The sequence below is a fragment of the Salminus brasiliensis genome, chromosome 12 (genome assembly GCF_030463535.1).
Source record: "Salminus brasiliensis chromosome 12, fSalBra1.hap2, whole genome shotgun sequence".
NCBI classification, from domain to species: domain Eukaryota; kingdom Metazoa; phylum Chordata; class Actinopteri; order Characiformes; family Bryconidae; genus Salminus; species Salminus brasiliensis.
The window spans coordinates 25,364,444-25,391,990 of NC_132889.1; the positions used below are offsets into that span (position 1 = coordinate 25,364,444).

The window sequence follows — 27,547 nt, forward strand, 5'->3', positions numbered from 1 at the left end:
TTGCAAGAGGATGACCGGGTTTTAAATACATGCGGGGTGTGCAACAGGATTCATAGATTGAGAAGGGGTGGTACAGTGCTGTGGATGTCTAATTCGATGTGTGGAAAACTGGTTGAAAAAGTGGATGTTAATGATTGGCAATGAGAAGTGATTGCATTTGGGTGTGCCAAAGGCCATAGTGTGAAGGAAGTAGCTGAATTTGCAGATGTATCGAAAGCATACAGTCATACAGGTCTACCAGCAGTGGCAAAAATCCCAGTCTAGAGGAAATTCTTGTCAGAATTGTGGTCAAAAGACAAAACTGATGGACAGGGATTGCTGCCGGGCGGGTACTGTACCACCTCTTCTCATTCTATGGATATTTATAGCCCGATCATCCTTGTACAAGGGCATCTGCAGGAGCCTGACATCAGTACCACCTCATGCATATGCAAGGTTACTTTTTTTCTGGGAGTAAGAACTATATCATTCATATACATTTCTAAGGGTTAAGTAGAGGGTGGGTAACTGAAGAGGAGGTAGTGGAGACAGACATATTTTGACACAGTTAGTGACACAGAAGCAGGCATCTGGAGGTGAGAGAAAATAGGCCCAAATGAGCAGCTGGCATGTGCCCCTGCTGGGAGGCTATTAAGCCTCATTAACTCTAATTACCCCCCCCCCCCCAGCCCAAGTTCTGTGGACAGAGGCAAACACAAACAGAGTGATGTCTCTCTTTTAACTAACCAAAACAGCTTACTCTAAAATTTGGCAACTGTCAGATGTAACTATGGCATCACGGTACTAAACACTTTAGAAAGAAGCACAAAAGTATGAATGTGGAAATGAAATGCAAGATATGCAAGGTGTAAATTCAGCCTGAAGAAAATGTAAGAAAAATTAAATTTAATGAATTATGACTGTCTTAATCCGAGTAAAAAATAAGTAGTGTTTGAATATGTGCACTGTGTTCACATGTTAAAGAAGGCTTTGAATGGAAACCTTCAATTTACTTTGGCATTGATGAATAATAAAACTGATGTAAACACTGTTATGACATCAGTCAAGGGAAAAACTCACATAAGTGAAACTGAGCTGTTAAATGAGGATAGAGCCTAACTCTAGCGCTAACTAATGGCAAACTGGTGAAGCACTGTTTAAAGAGGGATCGACCTGAGCGAGCACCACTGCGGAAATCCGCATGACTGGTGGGGAAGACCTGCAAGAGCTCAGGGGAGAAAGTCAAAAAAACGAGTGAGATAAAAAGCGAGACCCTAGTACAATCCCTTCACCAAGCTAAAGACACACCGTGTTGACTGAACACTGAAAGGACAGCAACACTATCCAGTGAGACTTAGGAATGATTACAAAATATTCCTATTAGTGTTAAAACCTATGCTAAGCTAGGCTAGGCTGCTGTAGGCCATCACTGTGATGTAAACCAGCCAAGAAAAGCTGAGCTTATATATTTTTTTTCCTTTTTACACAATCCACACATCATGAAACATCATCTGAGCGCCAATCAAAGTCACATACTTAAGTTCCTCCCTCTCCCCGCCCATTTTACTCGGATTAGCTGCACCCAGATGCCTTGTTGATAGGGTTTCCACAAACATGCTTCAAGACTTTCAGAAATGACTGAGGGGCACATTATCAATATGTGATAAAATTGGTACCTCCAGGATTCAGATCCGAACTAAACAAATCAAGGCAATAAGGCTGGTAACGTGAGCGCACATGTAAAAATCTATGGGTGTTGACTGTCATGGCGGTTGGGTCTGTGAGAGCGTTCCAACCGCCGCCTCCACACACGGTAGTTTTCCACCTGCCGACGCATTGCAGGTGGCAGGAGGCTGAGCTGGCCACATCTGCTGCGTGTCTCCCGGCTTTCAGCAGCAGAGCTCCAGCCCCCTCACAGAATGATAACCCAGGTCTCGCCTTCCATCACACACCAAGCAGGTTGCCATAGAGACCATGCAGGTCCAGCAGCCTGGGACGAGCTCAGCTTAAACGAGCGCAAGTCGAGGGAGTTTGGCCGTTACATAATCTCCAAATCGGAACAGATAACGCCGGAAGGCTGTGTGATAAGCAAGTCATTATGGAAGGCATTAGCTTTTACACTCAATCTCTTTCCGCCACCTCTAATCTCTAGGAGAAGTGCCACAGAGCTCGGCCTGTAATGAGCTATGTAGCATGATGTTATGTGGGGACGCTGCTGGTTTCGACAGGCACAGAGATGCAAGAAGACTTAATGGACCCACATCATCGAAAAACTGCTCAGCCTGGACTCAAGAGTTTCTTCTCCACACTGGAGTCCTGCTTTATGAATGTGTTTATTAAGCATATCACCTTGTGCGCTTATCGGCCATTTTATCAGATACCAACCATAAAGTTGCACTTTGAAGGTCTACAACTACAATTAGCCCATCTGTTGCTGCCCATCTGTTGTCAGCTGCCTGCCATGAAACCTCCACTAGCCAGATATTAGGCTGATCTGTTTAGTGGACCATTCTTAACACAGCACTGATACTAATGCAGTAAGCCATGTTAGTTTATCATTGCTGCCATGCAAAAACATCATATCTGGTCCCTTGGTACCTGGTATCTATTTCTTTACTTTCAATGGAAGTCAATGTAAAAAGGTTTTATTCTATGCTATTCTGGAGCATTTCTATTGGTCCATTCATCATGAAATCATGTCACAAAGCTGCCAGATGCTAATTCTAAAAGTTACAAAAAAACCAAAAAAAAACAAGATACACTAGATGTACAAAAAATGGGACACCAGTTTATGCATTGTTTCTTCCAAAATCAAGGGTCTTAAAAAAGACTTTTGTTGGAGTAACTGTCTCCGCTGTCTACTATTTTGGGGCACTGCTGTGAGGATTGGATTGCGTTCAGCAGCAACAAGAGCGTTAGTGAGGTCAAAATGTTGGATGATCACCACTCTACCTCATCCCTCAACTCCCCAGCTCATTCCAAAAGTATTGAATGAAGCACCATCATTCCAGAGAACACAGTTCCACTGCTCCACAGCTCAATTCTGGGAGGCTTTGTTGCTCTCTAACCTACGCCAATAGGTTCACGCTTATCTCCTCCAGAGATTCCCATTCTATTTGCAATGCTTCTCTACAGGGACTAGACAAGCTGTGTGTGTGTGCATTAGCACATCTGTGCCAGAAATGGGTGCAACACAAAGTAGCTGAATGCACTCATTAGAAAGTGTGTCCACAAACATTTGGACATACAGTGTACAAGGTTTTTGCGTGACTGGAGGAATATATTGCATTGGTTCATCACAGGTATCGGGGACAGCAGTGTTGCTGTAATATTTTCCTAATACCCTAATGTACATATATAGAAGGTGTACCTACTAAACTGGCAACTGAGTGGACATCAGCCTTAAAGGCACAGTAGCGGAAAAGTCTGGTTCAGACATACAGCAAGGCTGGAAAACGATCATGTAAAACCAAAATATATTTTTTGGTGCATAAAACCACCAACCACCATAAGCGGATTTCAGGGGGGGGGTAAAGCACAAGGAAAATACAGAATGTGGGCTCTTTAATGTTGGAGAGGAAAGAGCGAGTGTGTGGGAGTTGCACAGAGGGAGCGAAGGAGAGGAACAGCTTGCGCAGGAGAAAAATAAATAATAAAAACCCTACCCGTCCTTTTTGTAGAACTCCAGCATCATGTTGTCGGTGGCGACGCTGAGGGGGCGGCGGCTCTGGTCATGCGGCTGTTTGCGATCTGATTGGTCCATGTCTGGAGAGGGCATGGAGCTGTAGTTGGAGTTGTGGTTGGTGTGCATGGGGCTGCCGTAGCTGCCCGTCAGGTTGAACTCAATATCTAAAAATAGTGGAGGAAAACCAGTTCAGATCTCTCAGGGGGGGGGGGGGTAGACCTGTGTGTGGGTGAGAGAGAGAGAGAGAGAGAGAAAGAAAGAGAGAAAGATAGGGAGAGATAGAGAGACTGTGTGTTTTTTCTCACCTCCTGGGAAGAACCAGTCAGCGTGCTGGATGATTGGCTCAATGATTCCGACAATTTGCAGGGACACTGTGGTCATCATTTCTGTCATGTTCCTAAGCACAGCAATGACCCGTTTAATCCACATATTTCACCTCTAATAAAAAGACACCAGTTTTTACACATCCCCCCAGCAGGGCACATAAAGTTATTGCTTCCAATTTAATATGTTATTTCCCCCCCCAATACAATAAAAAGAGAGAGCAGGGAAATCTCTGAAGTAGGTATTTATGATCGGTATGAAGGAAACAGGGACACACTCACGCTTCAGAATGCGACCACAGCAGATTGGGTCCCAGTACTATTGCAATGTTACCAGGAGTCATTTTGTTGGCGTCCTGGTACTCGGTGAGCTTGGCTAGGAATTTAATTAAGTATCTGTGGAACACAGAAGCAGGGTGAAAAATGAAAAAGCTAGTGTTTTAATATACAGTATTTACACAGAATGCCTGGCCTGCAGCCTCCTCTTACATTTGCTATTTCTGTCTGAGTCATATCAATATTTCAGTGGATTCAGCTCTCCGGGCCAAAGCAGGTAAAACAAAACATATTTGGCCTTTTCAGACCTACAATTAACCTCCAAAAGCAGCCTGTATATGACAACCTTGTCAAGGTTAAATCATCAGTCATTACCAAATCAAGGCCAGTAGGACACTGAAACATGAAAATACAACCAGATAATTTGCAGATATTTTGTCCTTTTCATAGATTTCTTTGGACAGATTGCCATAGAATTGCACAGATCAGTGGCAGTATTCACAGAAGTGCCTTTAAAAAATGACTATTTACTATATAAAAAAGTTACTATTCTTCAAAAATCTTCCTAAGAATTCTCTTTTTTCTTTACTGGTTCCTTTACCATTCTAAAAACATTAAGAACATTTGCCATCATTCACAAATCTCTTCCTAAAAATTGTATTAAACTTGTCCTTACAAAAAACAACTTAACAAAAAGTCTATGCATAATTTAAGTTTTAAACCGCAGAATGGTTCACAGCTATGCTCTAATAATAAAGGATCAAATTGTCCTCAAACAAATCACAAATAAGAAAATATTGCTGAATGTCACAATCATTGATAAAACTGCACAGTTGGTAAAAAGGCCCATTAACATTCTTATGATCTTCATAGTAGATTACATGATTCCTAGTATAATTGATCGTGGCAGTCCTGGGGCCAGACTGACATAGGCGATATGCAGAAATGATGTGGACACCCTTCTAATATATGCACATCTATGGGCTATATTGAGCTCACTCATGCTTTTGTCTCTAAATGCATAGAAATGCTCCACAATTTACTAGAAAGCCTTGCTGTCTATTTTTAAAAGCCCTGATTTTGGAAGAATGAACGAGCAGGTGTTTCAATACTTTTGTCCACGTAGTGTAAATAAAGAAAAAACCTTACGGAAAATAACTAAGAAGTTCATAAGAATGTTCTCAAATCCAATTCTTACACAAATCTTAAAAATCTTCTCAAAGATTATTTTAAGAAAGTCTTCATTATTTTGTTAGGATTTTCTTAAGAAACTCTTTGTGGTTTTCTTATGTGGATCATTTGTAACCTAGCCTTTTATACTGCATTTTACAGCTTATCATAAAAGACGCAAGATACAATTTTAATTTTAACGTTATTCAGTTCAGACTAATGCAGTGAAGAGCAAAACTGAGGAAAAACGGAGGAAAAACTGAATCAAATAACGGTGGGAAATCAGAAAATCATTATTTTCCTTCTGTAGCCATTAACAGCACTTTAAGGTCAATCTCCACTTTTATTCTTTATTATTTCTAGTAATTTAACTTTTTAAACACATAACTGTAGAGGCTAACTTCTTACAGCCTAAGGCAAGTATGAAGAATATCTTAAGATAACAAAGATTGTACTTCAGAGAAGAAAGGCAAAAAGAGAAATTTATGACATTTCTCTTCATAAAAAAAATCATAAATGTATTTCATTTGATATTATATTTATGCCGTACACCCACCCCTAAACAGTATTTGGCAAAAAATATGTATATCAATGCATGTGACCACCAGGCACTGTTTCCTACTGTAGGAGAGACCAGTATGACTAACTAATAATTTTGAATGCAAATTGGAGTAGGTAAATGAGGTAGTTTATTTTTCAACACTGTGAGAATAAGAGAATAAACACTTGAATTGAACACAGTGAGGACAGAATTCATGGGCTCAAGTAGGAGTGAACATTCCCCCCCCCCCCCACCCCCCGCCTGAGCAGAGCTAATGAGCTACTCTGCACACCCGGCCCACACAATTAATCAGATGAGATGAAATTTGCCCACTGACTGTCACTGAGGATCGAACCGAACCAGAGACGCCATTTTCAACACATTTCTCTAGTATTGGGCTTTCGTCTGCCTAATTGAACCACAGACTCACAACTAATGATGGCAGCAGGTAAATAAGCAACAGTACTGACCTGAAATTGTTTAAATTGTCAGCTGGAAGTTTTTCACACGCAGTCAGCAGGGCTTGGAGTCTCTTGTCCATATCTGGAACACTGGAGAGGTATAATGCGAAATAAATGTTTGTGTACAGTAAGAACTGCTATATATGACAGAGCATGCTGCTTTCATGACATATATATAGTGACTAGGACTGTAAAATGGAAATTATCCTACAATCGATATTTAGCTTTTTTGCCATTTGTCATTGTCTCTTCAACGATATTGCTTGATATTGCTGTCTGTTCCTGATGCTATTTTGTCAGCTGTGATGGGGAGGATGTTGGAAAATCCCTTAATCACGGTACAGTTCACTATGTTTTCAATACTTTTTACAATTTAAAAACAAACAAACAAACAAACAAACAAAACACCATTGAAATTCAGTATGAAACTGGGCTTAAACATGGTCCAGAAAACCGGCCCTTGGTGTTCAGACAATGGAAGCTGAAATGTATATCAAAATACAGGGGTTATGATTCACTATATTGTGATATTTTGAAATACTGTAAGCAAGGAAATTTAGGAAATTAGGAAAATTGTCATAATATAAAATAAACTAATATATTGTCTAAAATCTAAGTAAAAGAAATGTGGGATCTAAAAACCTGAGTATGACACTAAAACACTGGTTGGGGTTTAAACACAACACAAAAGGAACCACTGTCTGCATGTAATCTTTGCATGTATTAGTTAAAAATACATGCAATATTGTGTTTTGGAGAATTGCTACAGTACTGCAATACATAATATTGCAATACTTAAGCATACTTAATATTATCACATATCGTATATTATTTCTTCCACTGTCTGCTTAGACTACAAAATGGTATGCATTCAGCTGATTCACTAGACATTACGAGTGCATTGTGCTCAAATTCCACTTCATGCTTCTGACACCTCGCAAAAAATGGTACTCAAAGTACTCAATAAAAACAGCAAAGTCAATGTCAATCAATGTGAGCACTATGATACTATACATCAAATTTTTGCCAGTTTTCACTTTTAAACATGAAGCAGCTATTCTTTACACTGTGTGAATGGACCAATAAAAATGCTCCAAAATGTTCTGAAATAAAATATTTCTAAATCTTCCACTGAAATGAAAGATTGTTTTTCTGTCTCCTGTAAAGTTGCTATTTTCAATATGCCACTGGCAAAGATGGCAAAAATGGAGACACAACTGACCGCATGATATAAGTTTATAACAAAATTACCTTATTTTAGGTTTATTAAAATACTTTAAACATACACTTAAATAAATGTTTAAAGCACAATAAGCATTTATTTAGGTTTATAATATAATAGCTTATTATAATATATTATAATAGTATAAATATTGTCGCTGTCATGCAAAAAAAAAAAAAAAAATCTCCAAAATGTCAATTTTACAAGAGAAAGAAAAAACTTCCCAATTTTAGAGCATTTCTATTGATCCATTCATCATGAAATTCTGGCACAATGGAAAAACAGAAGAAGAAGAAGAGGTACATTCATATTAAGTCTAATTAAAATTAAAAACAGCAAAAATGGAGATGCAGCGAGGATATGCAATAAGCATATCCTTGCTGCATCTCCTCTTAGATGAGGGGGTGATGGTTAGAGTAACTTTCTGGCATCTTGGGATGCCCTAGGTCAAGGTCCACATCACTGACATGAGTTGCACCTACTTACTTTGAAGCCTGAATCCACTCCTCATAGAGCTCAGAGGTCATCAGAGGTTCAGGGAGTTCACGGAGGTAAGACTTCAGAGCTCCTAAAACAGGGAGAAAGAAAGAAAGACGGACAAGTAAGAGAAAGAAAGAAAGAAAGAAAGAAGAAAATAAGAAAAAGGAGCAAGCAAAAAGAGAAAGAAACACAGAAGGAGGAGGACAGATACTATCAGACAGGAGCATGTCTGATAGGGCCTGAAGGGAGGTGTGGTTTGCATAGCTTTGAATACAGTTAGAGGGAGGGAACAGAGACAGAGAACGAGAAAGAGAGAAAGATGGGTGCCTCTGAGCCATGCAAGATGCCAGCGATATTTGCTAGTGCTGCTGGCTTGCTTCTGCCTCACTGGTCAGTAGTGAGTCACACCAAAGGGCAAAGCATGATGGGATTAGAGCAAAGGGAACCTAAGGCTGAGTTAAATGGAAATGCATTCGGGGTCAAACTCTGTTCTGGAATAGCAGAGCTGATAGAAACAGCAACAAACATTCCCAGCATCGTCCAGGACTGTGTTATGTCAGGTCAGGGGTGAGATCACAGAGGTCTCCAGCTCACCTGCTATGGCATGCGGGTCAGCAGAGTACTCCTGCACGTCCACCACCCCGCAGTCCAGCGACGCCTTCAGCTTCTTCAGTTTGGAGGCTGAGGGGGCCACTCGGAACAAACCCTGTGAGCACAGTTAACCCCAAGTGAGAAAGGCTCACTTCTTCTGCTGTCATAGCAACAATAGCTCACACGCAAAGCTCCCAGCAAGCAGTAAGCGCCTGAAAATGGAAACGTCTGATTAATTCAGTACTGAGAATGCTGCCATCGTTTTCGCTGCGAAATCCACCATGGAGTCATTCCAGTGTGATTTTTTTTTTGGCCTCAAAGCCACTGCTCAGAGGAAAGGGTGTGACACTGGGAGAGTGACTTAAAAACAGGGCAGAGTGACAAACTGATAAATTTGTACCTCAACAGGCAAAAGACTGTAGAGGCTTATTAACCATATTCTACAAGCCAGACGTATGTTTATTGTTATGTTGTATGTTATTTGTTGTTTTACAAATAAGCATGTTGTGTATAGCTGGTTGATGGCAAACTGACATAGCCTCACCCCAGGCCTACTCGAGTGCATTCTGCCAGCAGAATCAAAACTGGATAACTTTATCTTAATATATCGTCCTAAGGGTTAAGGCGTGTGCAAAGGATCCAGGAGGTTATTTTTTATAATCCAGGAAAGCGTTTAGAAATTATTCTTTTTGTGCTAGTATATTTTATGTTTCTGTTTAAATGCTGTACAAGGCTTCCACTCTTGTTGGATGCACTGTGTTTTTTCTGAGTGAGCCTACACTCAGAGATTGACTGCATTATTGCACTTGTCTTGAAAACACAAACTTGCCCCAAGGACCAATTCTGGGTTTGTTTGGAGGGGGGTGTTGGGGCTCATTGCAAGGTTTGCTTTCACACAGAAGAATTACGTTCAAGGATGTAGGATGTAGGTTCATTGCTTTTCCTTATTTTCCTTGAATACCAACACTCAAGCAGTGCAGAACAGCCCTTTCTGGAGTCATAGCATTCAAACTGAACCCTAGTTCACTGATTTCTGGGCCTCTCCTGGGCTTGACCAAACATACCTAACTCTGAGAGCAAGCGCTCCTGGGTCTGCAAAAAAAATGCTAGTCTGAAAACAAGTGCTCGTAAAATTAAAAGGTGCCCAAAAATATACAAGTATATTAAGATATACTATACTAAGTATATTTGATGAATAAATAATATGTACGTCACTATGGTACGGGTAAAAAAAATGCCCAGATGCGGTTTTACAAGAATTTACAACCTCCCTATTTCCACTCTGAAACGCTGAATTTCCTTTTACGTAGGACTCGTGGAAAAAGAAACGATAAACACACTGTAATAATTTTTCGTAACACAAATATTTGTTTGTGTTGTGTTGTTAGTGGTGATGTCCTTTTGGCCCAGTGTGTGGTCCGCTAGCTGAAGAGACTGTAGATGGGTTATCAGTTAGCCTAGCATCCACTCATTTCCCTGTGGTTGGCTTCTACTGGAAAAAACGCCAGTGCCAGTGTGTTTAGCTCCGGTTTGGTAGTTAGCTGATGTAGTCATATTTGTTTTCAAGGGAGTAGACGTTGGAGAGAAGACATGGTAAAAGTATTATCTTTTAATCTACCACAAATCCCTGTGCAGCTTTCACTTTATCATATCAAACAGTCTATATGACTTTCTAAGGTTTTCTAAAATATCCCTCTGAACTGCACTGATGTGCTCCTGAGAGCTATTCAAGCTCTCAGGAGCTCAACCATTCGTTTAACCAGAGCAGATTCTGTAATGTAGCTTATAAAGGATTTAACTGGCCTATTCATATCGGGATAAGTATCTGTGTAATTTGCCCTAATAACAACAAACAGTCCAGAAAAAAACGCCACAGCCCAGCTATACTTGTTAGCATTTGATGACTGGCAATAAGCTCAAGAGCAAGAACCACACAGCACACGGCCAGTGTTTATTACCAGATTGCATTACTGTGAGGTTGATTCTATCACTGATTGTAATACTGAGGCAGCAAATTACACAAAGTAATAAGCTTTGTAGGCACAGACAATAATTCATTTATTACTTAGAAAACCTGTTAAAAGTCTAAACACTGTAGATTCATAGTGGATTAAAATCACACCTCAGTGATCAGTTAAATTACTGAAACCTTCTTAAGTATAATTATTCCAGCTTGAATATTAACCTTACTATAATCTATTACATGAGAATATCTTTTATGTTCTTTGTTGAAGATAGTCGCTTACACTGATGTAATGCACTTTACAAATGACAAATTTAACACACTTCAGTTAATCAGGTCTCCAGAAGCATCTGGGTGGGGGGGTTCAGGTAGATATAATCAGAGATGTAATGAACTAAGGATAGTTCAGGAGAAAAACAAATTAGGAATATATTGGATGTCCAATATTGCTGAGGTATTCAGTTGAGCCCATTTGTTCTATGGTAAAAAGCAGGTTGCTGTCCATTCACTCCTAAAAAATAGTATTTTGACATAGAAATTCCAGTTGATGTTGCTGACAAACCTTTGGCCAGTAGTGTAGGTCAGTAAACCATTTCACAGTTATTGCCAACAATTATAAAAGTGTGAAACTTTAATAAAAGTATTTTTAGAGGTCAAAACCACAGACTCAAATAAGTACATGTGTGAATTAAATGGAAAGAAATACCTGAATGTAATTAAATATGTAGTTACAAAATTAATCTTGAGCAGTGGAGCAACCGAAAAGTAACAACCAGCAACTTCTGTGGCTTAAGTAGTGGCCTTCTGCAGGCAGTTCTTACCTCCTCCTGCATGCCGCACTCCAGCAGCATGGTGACACAGGCCTCGATAGGGAAGGCTATCTCTCTGCCACTGAGGGTCAAGTGCTCTTCTAACGGCTTGCCATAGGACGGCTTCTCTATCCAGGCCTCTGAAACACGCACACAAACAACACATGTCGAACAAACGCCTACGTCCCTTCAAAATAATAATAAACGCACGCACACAAGCATGTTCACTGACATTTCTTCTGCTCTGCATGGAGAATGAAAGTCAGCAACTTGATCAAACTTGTGTAAGCTGGCATTAAAGGCCAGATGGAGGGACTCACCCTGGTGCGCTTTGATCTGTGGCAGCACGCTCTGCAGAATCTCCAGAGACTTCCTGTGATACTCCGCCTGAACCTCTATGAGCTACAGAACGAAGCAAAAGAGCATGATTTTAATAAATGTCTCCTTAGGATTTATGGAGTCAGTCTGAGTATGCACACAAAAATAAGAACTCAGTAGGTAAGATAATTGATTTTTAATAATATGACAGTTTATATTAGTGATAATAACAAGAAGAAGAACATATAAAAAAAGTATGAACTAAAACTACTGCTAATTCTTTAAAATGCAAAACAATAAATAACATTTACAACAGTTTTAGTTTATTGCTTATTACATTTCTATAAATTTACATATATATATATATATATATATATATATATATATATATGCTGTATATTACAATATTTAATCTAAATAACATTCATGAATAATAACAAATCAAATACTTACTGTCTGAAAGTAGTTTGCATAGTCTATTTCTTTGGCCACAAAGTTGTACATGTCTGCTGATAACTGGTCCTAAATAAGGAAAAGAGACAATGTTGTAGCGCTGAACGGCCATCATCAGTAGTAAATCAGATACTACCAAACTGGCATTAAGGGCGTTTTCACACTTGCACTTTGTAGTCTGATTCTGGTTTGTTGTCACCCTTGTTGTGATTTGTTTGGGATGGTGTGAGTACAGTAATCACACTCAGATGTGATCTAAAACAACCACACCGAGACTTTTAAGAAGAGGTGGTCTCGGTCCAGTCCCAGCGACCAGAGTCTGAGAGAGCACAACTGTCTGTGCTCTCTCTGGGGTAAGTAGATAGCGCTCTCTCCCGTCACCACTCTTAAAGCGATGTTGGCCGGCACAGGCATCTGTAAGTTGGGGTGGCAGAGCTGGGAACCTGCTGCTTTTCTCTGAGTGTGTCGGCTGCCCAGCAATACTGCTTTAGCAGAAGATCGAAAAGAGGTGGTTTTGCATGTATCAGAGAAGACATGAGTTAAGTCTAGAGAATTGCTAGTGCTGGGGCGAGCCAAAAATGGGTGGGTTAATGGGTAGCTAGGGCGAATAACAAACGGGTGCGTTGACTATAATATATATATATATATATATATATATATATATATATATATTACATTCTTTATATATACAGGTCTGACCAGTAAACAGAGAGAACCTTCTTTTGTCGTTTGTTGTTGTGTTATGTGCTTGAATTTTTTCCTGTGTGAAAACAAACCAAACCAAGAGGTAAACAATCCAGATTTCTGAACTTGTTAATTGATTCCACTAAAGCAAACCAATTATAGGTGTGAAAATGCCAATGCTTTACCAATGCTTAATTGGGATTTGTTCAATTTATAAAGACAACTGGATCCATCATTATAACATCACAGCTGTGGACAATTCTGGGGTTTAAAAGCACATCATGAATCTGACTTTTTGTTAGAACTTTTGTCAAGAACAAAGTGAAGAAAATTCTGCTAAATGCATTTAACAGCAGGTATGATTTAAACATCTGTCATGTTTTATTGTTTTTACATAAAGGTGGTTTGTTTTATACAAAGACGTAGGAAAATGATAACAGTTGGAAAATGTCAGTTACATCAGAAAGTGATGACTAATGATGTGGAGAGAGATTACAGAGAGAAAGAGAGCAAGACATACCCTGCAGATTTCCATGCGATTGGCTGTTTCTTCCATCTCCTCTCTAAGGGCATCTGCTTTAGCCCCGCCCGGCTGCAGGTTGCTGGGGTGACTGGAGGACTTGGATGACTGCTGCCACCTACAGACAGGGAAAGAAAGGACACAGTGAGAAGAGGGCATGAACCTGTCTTTTGGTGGGAAAAAAAGCTTAGCTCTCACAGTGGTGTGGAGTACCTTGTCCTTGCTGAATCCATGTCCAGTACAAGCTTGGCTAGATGCTTCCTTTGTTTCTGTATGTTGGGTATGTCCACCTAAAATGGCATAAACATATAGAATCATGAATTACGGAGATGTGGAACCTAAACTATTAAATAAGGAATATTTAATGTAAAACACAATATGTACAGCATGTATTAAGAGGGTTAATAAACCACAATTGGGCAGAGTGTCAGTAATGGATTAATGTGGAGCAAGGTTTACTTCAGCCAGGACGTAAAGAGGTTCCACCACATCTCTCTCAATCTGGAACTCGAACAGAATCAGCTCCTGCGCCAGCTTCTCTTCCGTGTCGCCACACAGCTTCAGCATTTTGCTGTGGAAAGCACCCATGTGTTTATTTGCTAAACTGTGAATACAGTTAAAGCTTAAAGATGCCCTGGGATGGAAAACTCATGTGTCATAATTAAATAAATAGAGTTTAGTACATGATAGTGACACATTGTGAACCTCTAACACTGATGTTACTTTGACTTTGATTAAAAAGAAAATCCAGCATAATCAAACATAACCAGAGCGGGTCAATTCTCAAAACCCAAGACTATCATGGAATAGTGCTGACTTGTTTTATTTACTCTCCAATTTTACACACCACCACACTAGCAAAATGGCTACTGCGACAAAAACTGTGACGTGGCCAAATGAATTGTTGATGAAATTGAAGTTTTGTTGATACTGGAAAGCAGCACAAACTTCTCCAGACTTTGCTAATTATGGGAATATGGGCTGCTACAGGAACCAGGACTTCTGATTGTGGCTTTTCCTGTGTCACAAGAAAGTGGGCTCTAAAGCAGCATGAGACAAAGCCAGGGAAGCGAGCAGGTATCTGTGCTAAGCTAAATCCTTAGCTGACCACCTTTTACCATTTTTTTCTTTCCAGCATCACTTCCAAACTGGAAGCTAGGCAAGCTGACTATAATCTGTTCAGCTAGCTAAACACACAAAAAGCGCCAAGAGGACACAGAGAGGAGAGCAACAGTATCCGGTCAGACACAATTACCAAAAATAATTCTAATGTTCTCCGTTACAGTGCTACAAACAAAGCTATTCTATGGTGTGCCATGCTAAACTACATGGCTCCTGTGAGCCACCGCAGTCCAATAAAACAGAGCCAATAATTTAGTTTCACAAGCCCACCATAAAAGAAAGACTTCTGAACCAACATAGCAAGGTTTTTAATGTCCATCTAAAATCAACCCCAACAAAAGTTTCATGATTACTATTTATACATTAAAGCTACTGAAATACTTAATAAATGCGATCTATAGATCCAAATTCTATCTATGAACTAAAAAGATTCGGATAACTTACCCAAGCAGAGAATCGTCTCCTAGTACTGCAGCTCCTTCAACCATACACTGGGCCAGAGTGGTCAAGGGCAACTTTTTCTGTACAAGGGACATAGAATAAGGCAATGCAGGACTGTGATGACATGTGTAACCCCGATTATTAGATATCTTGCTAATATCTCAATATAAACGAGATTAAAATGTCTAAACTTTTTTACAATGTCCAGCAGCCATTTTTTTAACTTATGGAAACACGGTGGTAGATCAGAACGTCAAATTTCTTTTTGATATCCTCTCTTGTCCTGGTACAGTCATTTCGCACAGGGGTCAATTGAGGCATTGTCTATTTTATGCTCAAACCAGTTTTGATACTTTGTTTTTACCACTGTGTTCTAGCAGACTACTCTATGTCGTCCTCTGGACATAAATTTCACAAACGTATTCACAGCCCGCAGCAGTGAAGAGCGTTCTTAGAGGGTAACAAAATGGTTAAGCAGTCAGCAGGGTCAGCAGTGTGGAACTATTTTACAGTGGAACACGAAAACCTCATAAAAATCTAATGTTGTAGCACTTTGGCTGCGTTTGAGCTGCGTTTTGCCCTATCTAGTTGCTGCAGAAACTCAGTTTTACCAGTGGGAGTAGCGCTCGCATTTCTTTGGTTTTCAAACCAGCACTGAACAGCGCATTCAAAACTGAGAGGAATAGGCTAATATACCCACATTATCGAAAATGAACTTATTAAGCACTCACCACACTAGAAGTAGTAGACAAATATAAAAGATATCAGTAGAATGTGAGCACTATACACACATATTTACTGCAGTGTTTTAAAATAACTGGGAGATGAATGACTGTGTCTTAACTAAATTGTGTAGCTGTATTATGCATAGAAACATAAAGATCTGACTAATCAGTATAAGCTAATTCTTAAAATTAAGGTACATGTATTGGATCAAAAAACTGGATCAGAACATCCCTAGGAATATAAATTTATGTGTTTGTCTCACTTGTTTATAGCATGTTTTTTTAAAAAAAAGAAAAACAACATATTCCATAAACAAACAAACAGAACGAACCGAAGGTGATTTGACTGATCTCTTGTCCACGTCGGCCCCTTGCTGTCCCTGCAGGCAGGCGGTGAGTTTCTTGTGTGTGCTGTGGGAGACCTGCTTGACCAGGTCCAGACGCTTCTCCACCTTATTCACAGATGCACCCACACACAGAAAATACACATACACAAACACACACAGAACTGAAAAGGTGCACAGGCCCTTCACCCACACAAACTGTCAAACGAGTCGAGCGCTACGCACATGCAAAAATACACCCTGCATACATATTTATAAGGACCAAAATACTTTCAAAGAGAAAAAAAGAGAGCGATAATAGGAACAACATGTAGTAAATGGAGGACAACACGAACACCACAGGGAAGCTGGTTTAAAGCAGTGCAGAATTCAATAGCATCTTACCTGTAGTAGGTCCTCACTAAGTACTTCTGTTTTCTCTGCCCTGTAATGTGGAGAGAGTGGCGCAATTAGCGAGGTAGGCTAGTGTGGGCCTGAATAATTTAACCAGAATAAACTGAGCAGGCCACCAGGGGAATCACTTCATGTTCTTACAGCAATTAATTACACACAAGCCAGCTAGTCTACTAATGTATTGTATGTGTGAACATGTTTTCCCCCTCTTCATGGCCAAACAACTCTAAAAATTGCTCTGCCCTGAACATAGATAGGGTGATGATCAACAATAACTTTGCTCATTTGCTGGCAGACATTCAGCAATAATAATGTCTGTCAGGCTCAGGCACTCGGATTGGAGTGGACAGTACCTCCACCCTCCTGTTTCCCTGACTCTCTCATGACACGTCATGCTAAACGACATGGATCACTTTCAGCATTTCTCATCCAGGGTTTTGAATAATTCACATGGCAAGAGACCAGTACTGACCCCAAAAGGCCCTTTTAAAGTTTCATTTAAAGGGCCCAGTACATTGGAAAACACATGTTCCTTCATTTTACTAACTGTAAATATTTACTGAGTTACAGAACATACTACTGCCTCTCTTGCTCATATGGACCCTAAAATCATGGTTCGATTTTTCCTATTCCATAGACACAATGCTACAAAAGATTTATTTTGTGTTACTGCTTTGTTTGTATGAATTACTTTTATTGTGGCATGGCCGGTTTGTGGTTGTGTAGTGGTTGAGTATAGCAATACATGAATAAGTATAAAAAAAGCATGAGTATTGTTTGAGACGGACGTCTTCATTTACGTACGTGAAGGGAGTATAAATGGGCCGTAGCACTGAATGCAATCAAATCCTCACAGTAGTGCTCCAAAATCTAGCAAAGAACCCTCCCTGGGCTGAGTTATTCCACCAGAAGCAGGATGAAGTATTATTTAAAATCCTTGATTTCAAAAGAAACCAGTGTCTTAATACTTTTTGTCAAAGTATATCTCAGGGTTAATTTTCCTACATAATGTTGCTTATAATGGCTATTTTTAAATAGTTTTCCATGTGTGCTACTATTTGTTTTCAGACTAGCACCTTACTGCGTTTGTACATTTTGACTGATATATTTAAAGCTAAAACAAGGTAAATTTCCAGGGGAAAAAAATCAAGTTAACCTTAAAACTCCAATGCATTCACATACACCCACCTACTTAGTCTAGTGCAGTTAAGCCCCACCCATTCAAACTGAGGTAATAAGAAGTGTTCCAGTCTGAATTGCTTTTCAAATGAGGTACAATACCAAACGTCATTCATATAAATCAGGCTCTCAAAAACATTTAGGATAACATACAGCATAACACCCGTAGGATATTGGCCCCTTTAAAGTAAACTCATGTAGCCCTGAGAACCTTTCAGGGTGTTTAACAAGCATGGAAGGTTGAGGAGGGGCCCAAGTATCGACCCGTGAACACATAAACAGCAAAACAAATACGACTCCAGCGCCGACTCAAGCACTGGGGAATTCATCTGCACATTCCAATCAAACTCAGCAGCCCACAGAGCCGGCAGTGTGAAAGCACACGCACTGAGGCTGTGTTGGAATGGACATGTGTGGCAGGCTCACGCTTTCCCTCTCTCCCTCGCGCTTGCTCGTCCGCTCGCTCTCTGCTCCAGATCTGCTTCCACAGCCGGCATGACCCATATGCCTCACACATATACACAGCAGAACGAGTTGCCATGGCAGCAAATGTCTGCAAATGAAAATAGACACTAACACATCTGGACTGGGACAGCGAATACATGTTATGGTTAGGGAGAAGCTGTCAGTGCAGAGAAGAACGGAGATTTGAGATAAACGTTGACAGAGCAAAGGATGTCTTCATAGTGTTGATGAATGTGGAAGGCCTACACTGGGGATAAAGCAGACCTGAGAATCTCTGAGTCAAGCCTAAAAGGGGACAGCATATTTCAAAGCAACATTTTTGAGTGTATTTTAAGTAGGGCTGGGCGATATGGTAAAAATACTATATAACAATATTTAAAGAAATTGAAATACGATACATGTGATCATAGACTACATACATCAGAATACAGTGATTTGTATTATTAACATCTGCTGCACTTTGTCTAATTCAACCAGTCTATTTACACTTCTTGTGATGAAACCTGCAGTTGATCAGTGTTTTTTAAACACTAACAATATCCTGTTGCTTAGAAAAGCATATTGTGTATCGCCATAAGAAAAAATATCACAATACCATAAAATATCGTCATATTGCCCAGCTCTACTTTCAAGCTGACATAGTTTTGGAATCCCCTGAGTGATTCAGTGCCCTTTTTTGTTTGTAGTGTCCTTCCACAAATATCATTTAAACAGTAACTTGGCAGCGCTGCACTGTAAAATAAATGCTTGTGCTATTGAATGGGCTGTTGCCTGTTTTTTTTTTTTGTGTGAGATTGTTTATGCATGCTTGTTTAGCCGTTTTTACATAGGAACACTGTCTGGAGAAACAGTTACCCTTTCACATATCAAGAGTACATACAACCATAGATTTGAGAAGACTCATTCTCATTACAGAAAATGTTCCTCGTGGTTTAGGCATGGGACAATGCCTGTGTAGCACGTGCAGGAGTTACGGCATGAATACCCAGTGTGAAAATGGCCTGCTCTATTTACACATGGGATCACTTGGACTTTGTACTAGGGATAAAATCCGGGTAATGTCCAGTACAAGTAATTCAGACATTTGCTCCTTTGGGTATAGCTGGAAAAGTGTACAGTGGGTTACCGTACATGTCTGAAAGGAGCTTATGAGAATTTTCTGAGGGTGCTGAAACTGTGTTGCCTTCTAGTTTAGCCAATGGTAGCAACTCTGTCTACATGAGGCCAAGTTTTGATAAAGAGTAAATGTGTGGACACCATAGTTCAAATGGCATGTCATGTTTTTCAATGTGAAAATTAGTTAACAAATCCTATGCAAGAAACATATGGCATTCCCTGCTCATTTCTTTGCTGGATTACAAAAAATTGCAACAAAAAATGCAACATAACCTATGAAATTTATTATATTAACCCTTTATACACAAATGCTGCTTCATTTTATTATACTATATTAAATTCTATTTCTTTATTTTCACTTTGAAAATCAACCAAAATTAATCTGATGCAACTACAAAACCCAATTACCAACTAACATTGTTCAAGACTTAAGAAGCACCTTAAAGTCTAGAATCAGAAACAGAAAGTAGGACGTCTGCTGCACCACCATAACCTAGAACTTCTTACCCCCACATGCAAAATCACAATGACAACCAGAAGCGAAGCTTTGTGTGGGGTTTGGTCACCTGCCTCACCTCTTGTCCACTGCCTTGCAACATCTCACCCCACTGAAAACATCAATCCTACTCCAAGGTCTTCATACCTACATCACTTTCCAGACTAACTGACTCTATTGACCAGGTCAGGATAATGCTGATAAACCTCTGCACACACATGACTGTGGGACCTGAGAGAATCAGTACCACTGCACAGAGGCCATGCCACTGTCAATTCTACTAGGTACCTGTTCTCCTTAGCTTTAAAAGACATCCTCTGTGGATCTGTTGGCAAAGACAGGACAGTGCCCAGCCTTCTTACAGACTATAGGCAGGTTGATTCCACTTCACACATCAAGACGACCTTTGAGTCCTGGTCCTGAAACATCTCAGATTCCATGCAAGCTCGTGAATGATGTTCTGATCTGCACACTTTATAAAAACTGCTCTCACCACAATAGGAATCACATCCTACAAGAAATCATGATCGTGACGTGCCATGGCCTTTTGGATCACTCACTTACTACACCATATGGACATAAGTATTGGGACACCTGCTCATTCATTGTTTCTTCTGAAATCAAGATTATTAAAATAAGGGTATATCCTAATTTTGTTGGAATAACTCTCTCTACTGTCACCACCCCACCTCATCCCAAAAAATATTGAATGGAGCGCCATCATTCCAGAGAACACAGCTCCACTGCTCCAACAATATACCGCAGGGTCAATGCGCAATACTTCTCTACAAGAACAAGGCAAGATGTGTGTGCATTTTCATATCTGTGTCAAAAATGGGTTAAACTTAAATGCATCCTTCAGAAGTGGTGCCCACAAACGTTTGAGTTTCTTACGTGCCTAATGCTATGGGATGGAGACAGTAAGAAGCAACACAGGTTAAGAAGCTGTCTTGCCTCCCTTAAAGGTAAAGGTGCACGTATTTGTCACTGTACTATGTACAGCAAAATGTGTCCTCTGCGTTTAACCCATCTGTGGTAGTAAACACACACACACACACACACTAGTGAACTAGGGGCAGTGAGTACACACACCCGTTGGGCGGTGGGCAGCCAACTCCAGCGCCTGGGGAGCAGAGAGGGTAAAGGGCCTTGCTCAAGGGCCCAACAGTGGCAGCTTGCCAAGCCCGGGAATCGAACCCACAACCCTGTTATCAATAGCCTGGCGCTCTGACCACTGCCCCTATAGCCCTTATATAGCCCCTATATATTCTTTTCCGACTCTACATGTAAAACCTTCAGTTTTTATTCAGTCATTATTCTCTAAATATTTTGCTCAAATTTGAAAGACTAAAAATGATGAAAAATAATGGAAGATTTTTACACATGCCAGGGTTAATTAGCAGTTCATAATGGTGGGCTAACAGTAGTGGATAATTGTTTTTGCATAGTGGAGCTACAAAAGGCTGAAAAACACCTGAGCAAGTGGATCAGGAAAGAGAGCTCACTCACAGGATTGATTCGCTGAAGGAAATGGCAGAAAAGAGGCTGTAATCAGGCTTGTAAAACAGTATATGGGCATTATTTATCCCAACTAAAGTCACAAACCTACTACTTATACATTGAAGACTTAAAATAGTAAATAAATGCATCTTATGGAGCCTTTAGAACATTCACATTTATGGAGCCATATTTATATACCGTATTTCCTCCTGAATAGGGATGGGCAGTACCGCTAAGGACTGTACTTTATCGTTATTGTGATCAATTTTGTCACTGTGACAAATTTTGTCACAATACGCTTTTCTGAGCATATCTTGGATCTTGGTCAGTGCTTAAATATAGTCAGGCAAAATGTAGAATTACTGATGGTAGTTTTTAAAAAATCTGGTACTACTAGTGCATACCCCTACTACTGCATATATTTATTCATGCATTCATACACAACTTTATTTACCATGTATTTGGTATTCACTGTCTGTCCATCCATCTATCCATCAAGCCATCTTAAGTTTTTTTTAGTAAGATTAACATTCCTTCTTGATAGAAAAAAATCCCCTCATCTGGCATTTGGCCTTTATCTGCTTTATGATTCAAGATGAAAAAATGGGAGAAAAACAAAAAACGAACAAAAAAACAAAAAGAACTAATGCAAGCTTCGTGCAACAGATGCTGAAAGTCAGGATGCGATGAAATCCCACGCCAGAGATAAACAAACAAGCTGGCGGCAGAGAGCAGATGATGCATATGACTGACCTAGTCCTCTTGCTGGCAGTGCTGCCTGTTGGGCCTGTGCCAATTTCTGGCTAGTATCGGGCCACTGGCCACAGTGAAACTCGGGATAGACTTAGAAGGCAGAGAGAGACACACTTCCTTGGCCTGTGTCATAATGTGAAGGCCGTTTTCTAATTACATGGTTTGCTGCAGTACCGTCCATGTCTCTCATTTCAGGAAAATGACTGAATGAAAAAACTCTGCCATTCATTTCTATTACGAGCAACCCCCCCCACCCCCACCCCCCACTTGCAGCAAAAGATTTCCAAGGCTGGACTCAATTGGACCGTAGGTTGTCAGGCCACTTCCTGCATGAGCGGGGCCTTTTGCCTGATGCTGAGTGGAGCATAATAACAGTGAGTTGGAGTGTACAGTTTGCCCCGCAGCCTCTAGAATGGCCCACAACAAGCCAGTCAGACTCTTACTCTCCTCCCCACTTCCTCCATGTCCCGACAGTCCCTTCCAGGTATTGTGACCCCAGTAGGGCCACGCCAGTGCCCAGCCATTCCACATAATAGCAATTCTGCTGCCTTTATTTAAAGACAGAATAAGACTTTTGTCGCTGGGGAGAAGAATGGGTTCACTTTTAGCATCCTTACAGCAGAGCTGCCATCAGGACTCCTATCTGATGCCAACAAGCCTGTAGTGTTAGGAATATTTTTGCCATCTGTTCTCCTGCCCTATTTCTTCTGCCTTGTTTGAGTCACTCTTTAGGCCTAGGGATGCTAGTTCAGAGCCCATGAACTGTGCTAAGCCCCTTAAAGAGTTGAGCTGAGAAAGAGCTAACATTTTAAGTCCTGTTTGGTTACAGGGTGCACTTTAAAAAACAAAGTGCTGCAAGGGTTCTTTATGCAATGCCATAGTAGAAGCACACATTATTTTCATAAGGAAATGTGTTAGAAAAACGGTTCTTTAATGAACCATTATATAGCACCTTTATTTTAATATTTTTTTGGTGGTCTTTGAACAGTGCCCTTGAAGAAGTACTTTCACTGCCATAAAGAACCCTTATTGTACATAAAATGTGTAAGAAATAAATGTGAAGGACCTTTAAATTTGTAAAAAACCTCTGCATCAAATAAAGGGTTTTTTAAACTCACATCATCTTATTTACTAAAATGGTTCTTTATGCAGCCAAAAGTGGTTTTTCTACGGCATTGCATAAAGAACCCTTTGTAGCGCCTTGTTGTTTTTAATGCTGTATCTTTTAATGGTGAACACCTAATTAATCAAGTAGCTAAAATCTCCATCTGGTCTTTGGATGCTACCATCCCAATCAAATGAACCAGGATGAAGGGGCACTAACATATGACAGAATTATAACAGCCTAACAGTAAGAAAAACAGTCACCCATACCCTCATGTATGCCTATACACACTGGGAGGAAGGAAATGAGCTTTAATGATGTTGGTGATTAGTGTCCCAGATAGTGGGCCAAGACGTGAGGATATAGCCATGGGAACTGGGGCATTTCATGTAGAAGTGACCTAATAAAAGCAAGCCTTTTGGAGAGCTGCTCTACATGCAGCCATGAAGAGAGACAGGGAGGCAGCCGCTAAGAAAATTAAGAAAAAAAGTATTGCAGTAGATTAAGGACCAATTCTGATCACTGAACACCTGAAGGGCTGTGCTGAACATTTCGACTTACTTTGCCCATTATTGCATATTAAGTCTTTCTCTTTTCCGCCTTTCACAAAAGACATGTGCTTCAACAGGCTGTCTGAATTTTCGGAGCAGATTTTTCCGCTCAATTCTATGCCACATCGAGCAAGCGGCCCATCCCAAAAGCTTCCAACTGAATCACACAGTTTCTCTGTTAACCACTTCTGTGCAATGACACACTTGGCTGGCTCATGCTCATAATTTACTGCCTATTTGGTCTTTTAGCGTAAACAGGCTTAAATGGTTAAATATGGTTTCCTCTAACTATGTTGTGCTCTACAGCACTACAGTAGATGTTCTCCTCACTGCATAAAGCCACACTCTTTATCCCACCTCCTCTACTGAGACGACCAATCAGAGGAGTGATTATTAATATACAAAATCAACAACCTTCCAAATTTACAGAGTAAATCACAGGGAAAACCAATCAAAAATCAATCTTTCGTCACACTGGGGGGATCCTCAATACAAAGTACGGAAAAATTTGGACTAGTGTACTAAGATTGACTTGCGAACACAAACTCCTGAGAATGGGAGGAAGCTCTGCACGAGTTTTGCAATTGGAACAACAGCATGGTGCATAACGCATTCAGGGAACTTTTGAATGGAACAGTACTTGGGCTGCAACTGTCAACGTTTCACAATTCAATTATTTCCTAATCTAATCCCATCTAACTACTGACTGTGTACTACACAGACTCTCATTTGTGTTGCATTTTGTAATCCCCACAAAAACAGCTGTATAATATTTCCTGTAATAATTGTTCCTGCGATATTTATTTGTACATCAAATTCACCTGTTGCGGCAAATCTCATTGAAATACATGAGAATTCACACAAACAAATTTGTGAAAATAAAAGTGTGACCTGAGGCTTGAGGCATGTCATTCATTCTAATTAGGAAATGTCCGAAAAATCTAATGTGCAAGCTTTATGAATTCTCTGATTCTAACTCTAACCTTACTAAACTCAAACGTTTGCAGTAAGCTACAGAGCATCTATAGGAGCTAGATGAGTTTTGGGAACAAGTGCTGTGGACCGATGTAGTTAAAATAAAACTCTTTGGCCAAGGGTCTGGTCGACCTGCCGACTGCGAGGTCGTGGATCTGTCATGATTCGGGTTTGTGTTGTCGCCAGTAATATTGCACGGAGGGAAGAATGGCTGCTCGAAATAGGATGACATGTACAACAGGATCATGACCCATAATTTCCTTAAATATTCATCATAGGCTTTCTGAATGGCTCTCACAGTCCCCTGACCTAAACATCATAGATCATTTGTGGATAGACCTTCAACAAGCTGTGTATATAAGACCCAGGAATGTCTCTAGTACATTCCTGTACTGAGTACTGAGTCTGATTGTTCTACTTTATGAAATATAGATTTACCGTGCATTAGGATTTAGCTACAGAGTCTGTGTTTACTACTACCAACTCATTTGGTCAAAGATGCTCAAACGTTCCCATGCGAATGTAAGGGAGGCTGTATTGTTGTTTTAAGCAAGGCTACAGGCATACAAAAAGCGCAATTCCAGGACTGTACACATTCCGCATGCATTGTTCTGCAGGTCACGTTCTCTGTGGCCCGAAAACGACATGAAGCTCTGTATCTTGAGCAGCTGGCAGCCTGCCGCTCCACATGTGCACACACAGCCGCCGGCAGCACAAGGCAGCTGGCACAGTCCAGCGAGCAGCTAGCGGTCGGCCTGGCGCTCGTGCTCACATCAGCTGTGCCGCAAGGCCTCACTGCAAAAGGCCATTGGAGATGGACAGGTAGCTAGTCACCCCGTGGCTGCGGTGCGATAAGGCCCCGAGAATGTGAGCAAGATGACAGGAGCAGATGCTACCACGGAGGGCGAGCTTGTCTCATCCCGAGCAGTGGACACACACGCACCGGGGTAGAGCCTTGCAATTCCACGCATTTCCCATGACGGGGATCAAAGCGACTGGGACTGCTATCAGTGCAGATCTTTAACGAGGCCCACCGGGGTCTGCATCCCCAGGCCTGTTTGTTTCAGAAGGGAGGGATTTCCTCTCAGGGTTGACGCCATGGCTTCTAATCTGCCTATCAATGCAAGGGCTGGAGGAGCAGAACACAGCCGGCAACATGGCTGGCAGACAGGATATAATAGTGTAAGCAGGGGGGAGAGGATGTGTGAGGAGTGTATGATATACAAGTGCGAAGGCTTTTGTGAGGTGTGTATGCGGATGCTGAATATGAACTTCATTACAGGTAAATATCGAGAGCTGTGTTAGCAGGCCTGCGGGCGGAATTCCGAGAAGCCAGGAAAAATCACCCGGTCTCAAAAAACCATCTGTCACGTCTCTCTCTCGCTCTCGCTCTCGCTCTCTATCTCTCATACACGTGCAGCACCTGGTGAGCATGAACTGCGGCCGATAACATTTTACAGTACACATTGCATATAGTCGCTATCATGCTAAACCCTGTATCTCCAAAATGGGAATTTTATGGGAGAGGAAAAAAACCTTTTAAGCTTTCAATAGAAATTTATGTAAAAAACTTTATTTCAAGTCATTTTGAAGAGCATTTTTATTGGCTCAGTCACCATATACAAGGTTATTGCGCGGCAGTGATGACATTACACATCCGCACTGATGAAACACACACAGGCCAGTTCTGCTGTAGAATTTGCTGTAGCCTCTCAGCTGACACACCATTGGGCTGCGCTGCCACAAAACACATTATTGCTTTATATACATCAACAACACATTAGCAGTCAGATGTCGAAGCCGCATCTACTTATTCATTAGGTGGTTACATGGTGTGAGGCATTAAGCAAATATTTCTTTTTAACTCACACATATACTCACATACAGATAAATATGTACAAATGTATGTATATATATATATATATATATATATATATATATATATATATATATACAGACACGCACTATTCCATCTGTATATTTTCTTGCTTCTTTTATTTCTATATTTTTATTTTTTAATTTAAATTTAACTTAAATGTAACTTTTATTTCATTTATTTTAATTTGCACTTTTGCACTTTATTTCATTAAGTTAAGTTAGTTTAAGTTTAAATTTAAGTTTAAATTTAGATCTTTATTGAATAGCTTTGATGTCTGCAGACTGTCAAAAAAGCATTTCACTGCAAGTTATACTGTGAATTACTATGTATGTGACAAATCAAATTTGATTTGATTTGATAAGCTAGTTATGCAGAAATAACTCTGGCTAATTAGGTCATGAGTACAGATTTACGGAAAATGCTTAGGTAAGGATGCTTCCAAAAGCACTTACAAAAGAGTACATCCAAAATTGTCAACACTGTTAGCTAGCAGGAGGCCACTTAGCATTATGTAAATGAGATCATGCTAATATGTACTAAAGTTTCATCATTATGAACTTGACTAAGGCAGTCTTGTAACAATGCTCTGTATAGTAGAATAAAATGATCTACGAACGGCAGTCAGGGATGAACGATCATATCAGAATCCTTAACATCAGCAGACATGATTTCTAAAGAGCTATTATATACTTATTATATACACTTCCAATTTCCAATTTAAATGCTGGTTTATGTATTAGTATTGCCATGAGCATGTATGTACATCATTTATATCAAACGCCAGCATCACCCCACATTTCGATTGATGCATCACCAACATAAATCCAATATTTTGTTGTTGTCACGCAAAAACTTTGTGGCAACTTTACAGGAGAAGTATTGGTCCGTTCTTCATGAAACTGCCAGATTCACGTTGTACCAACAAGTGAAAAAAGACACACTGGATACAGGACTACTATTTATTTCCTGTTTAAAAATACTTGTACAAATATGACTTGAGTTTCGCATTCTTCCCACAAGCGTTTTCC

General features: G+C 40.2%; 1 protein-coding gene across 10 annotated transcripts in view; it reads right to left on the reverse strand.

The window, feature by feature from the left end:
* Positions 1–27,547, reverse strand: part of arhgap44a (Rho GTPase activating protein 44a) — a 67,754-nt gene that overhangs the window by 18,528 nt on the left and 21,679 nt on the right. For all 10 annotated transcript variants that reach the window (XM_072694388.1, XM_072694380.1, XM_072694387.1 and 7 more), the window contains exons 2-16: positions 16,492–16,531; positions 16,096–16,215; positions 15,042–15,118; positions 13,935–14,046; positions 13,689–13,765; positions 13,476–13,593; positions 12,272–12,340; positions 11,821–11,902; positions 11,513–11,640; positions 8,732–8,843; positions 8,144–8,225; positions 6,445–6,525; positions 4,270–4,383; positions 3,970–4,061; positions 3,645–3,828 (exon numbers count right to left, since the gene is read on the reverse strand). In XM_072694388.1, the coding sequence (XP_072550489.1) occupies positions 3,645–3,828; positions 3,970–4,061; positions 4,270–4,383; positions 6,445–6,525; positions 8,144–8,225; positions 8,732–8,843; positions 11,513–11,640; positions 11,821–11,902; positions 12,272–12,340; positions 13,476–13,593; positions 13,689–13,765; positions 13,935–14,046; positions 15,042–15,118; positions 16,096–16,215; positions 16,492–16,531 (1,488 nt within the window). The remainder of the gene's footprint in view (positions 1–3,644; positions 3,829–3,969; positions 4,062–4,269; positions 4,384–6,444; positions 6,526–8,143; positions 8,226–8,731; positions 8,844–11,512; positions 11,641–11,820; positions 11,903–12,271; positions 12,341–13,475; positions 13,594–13,688; positions 13,766–13,934; positions 14,047–15,041; positions 15,119–16,095; positions 16,216–16,491; positions 16,532–27,547) is intronic.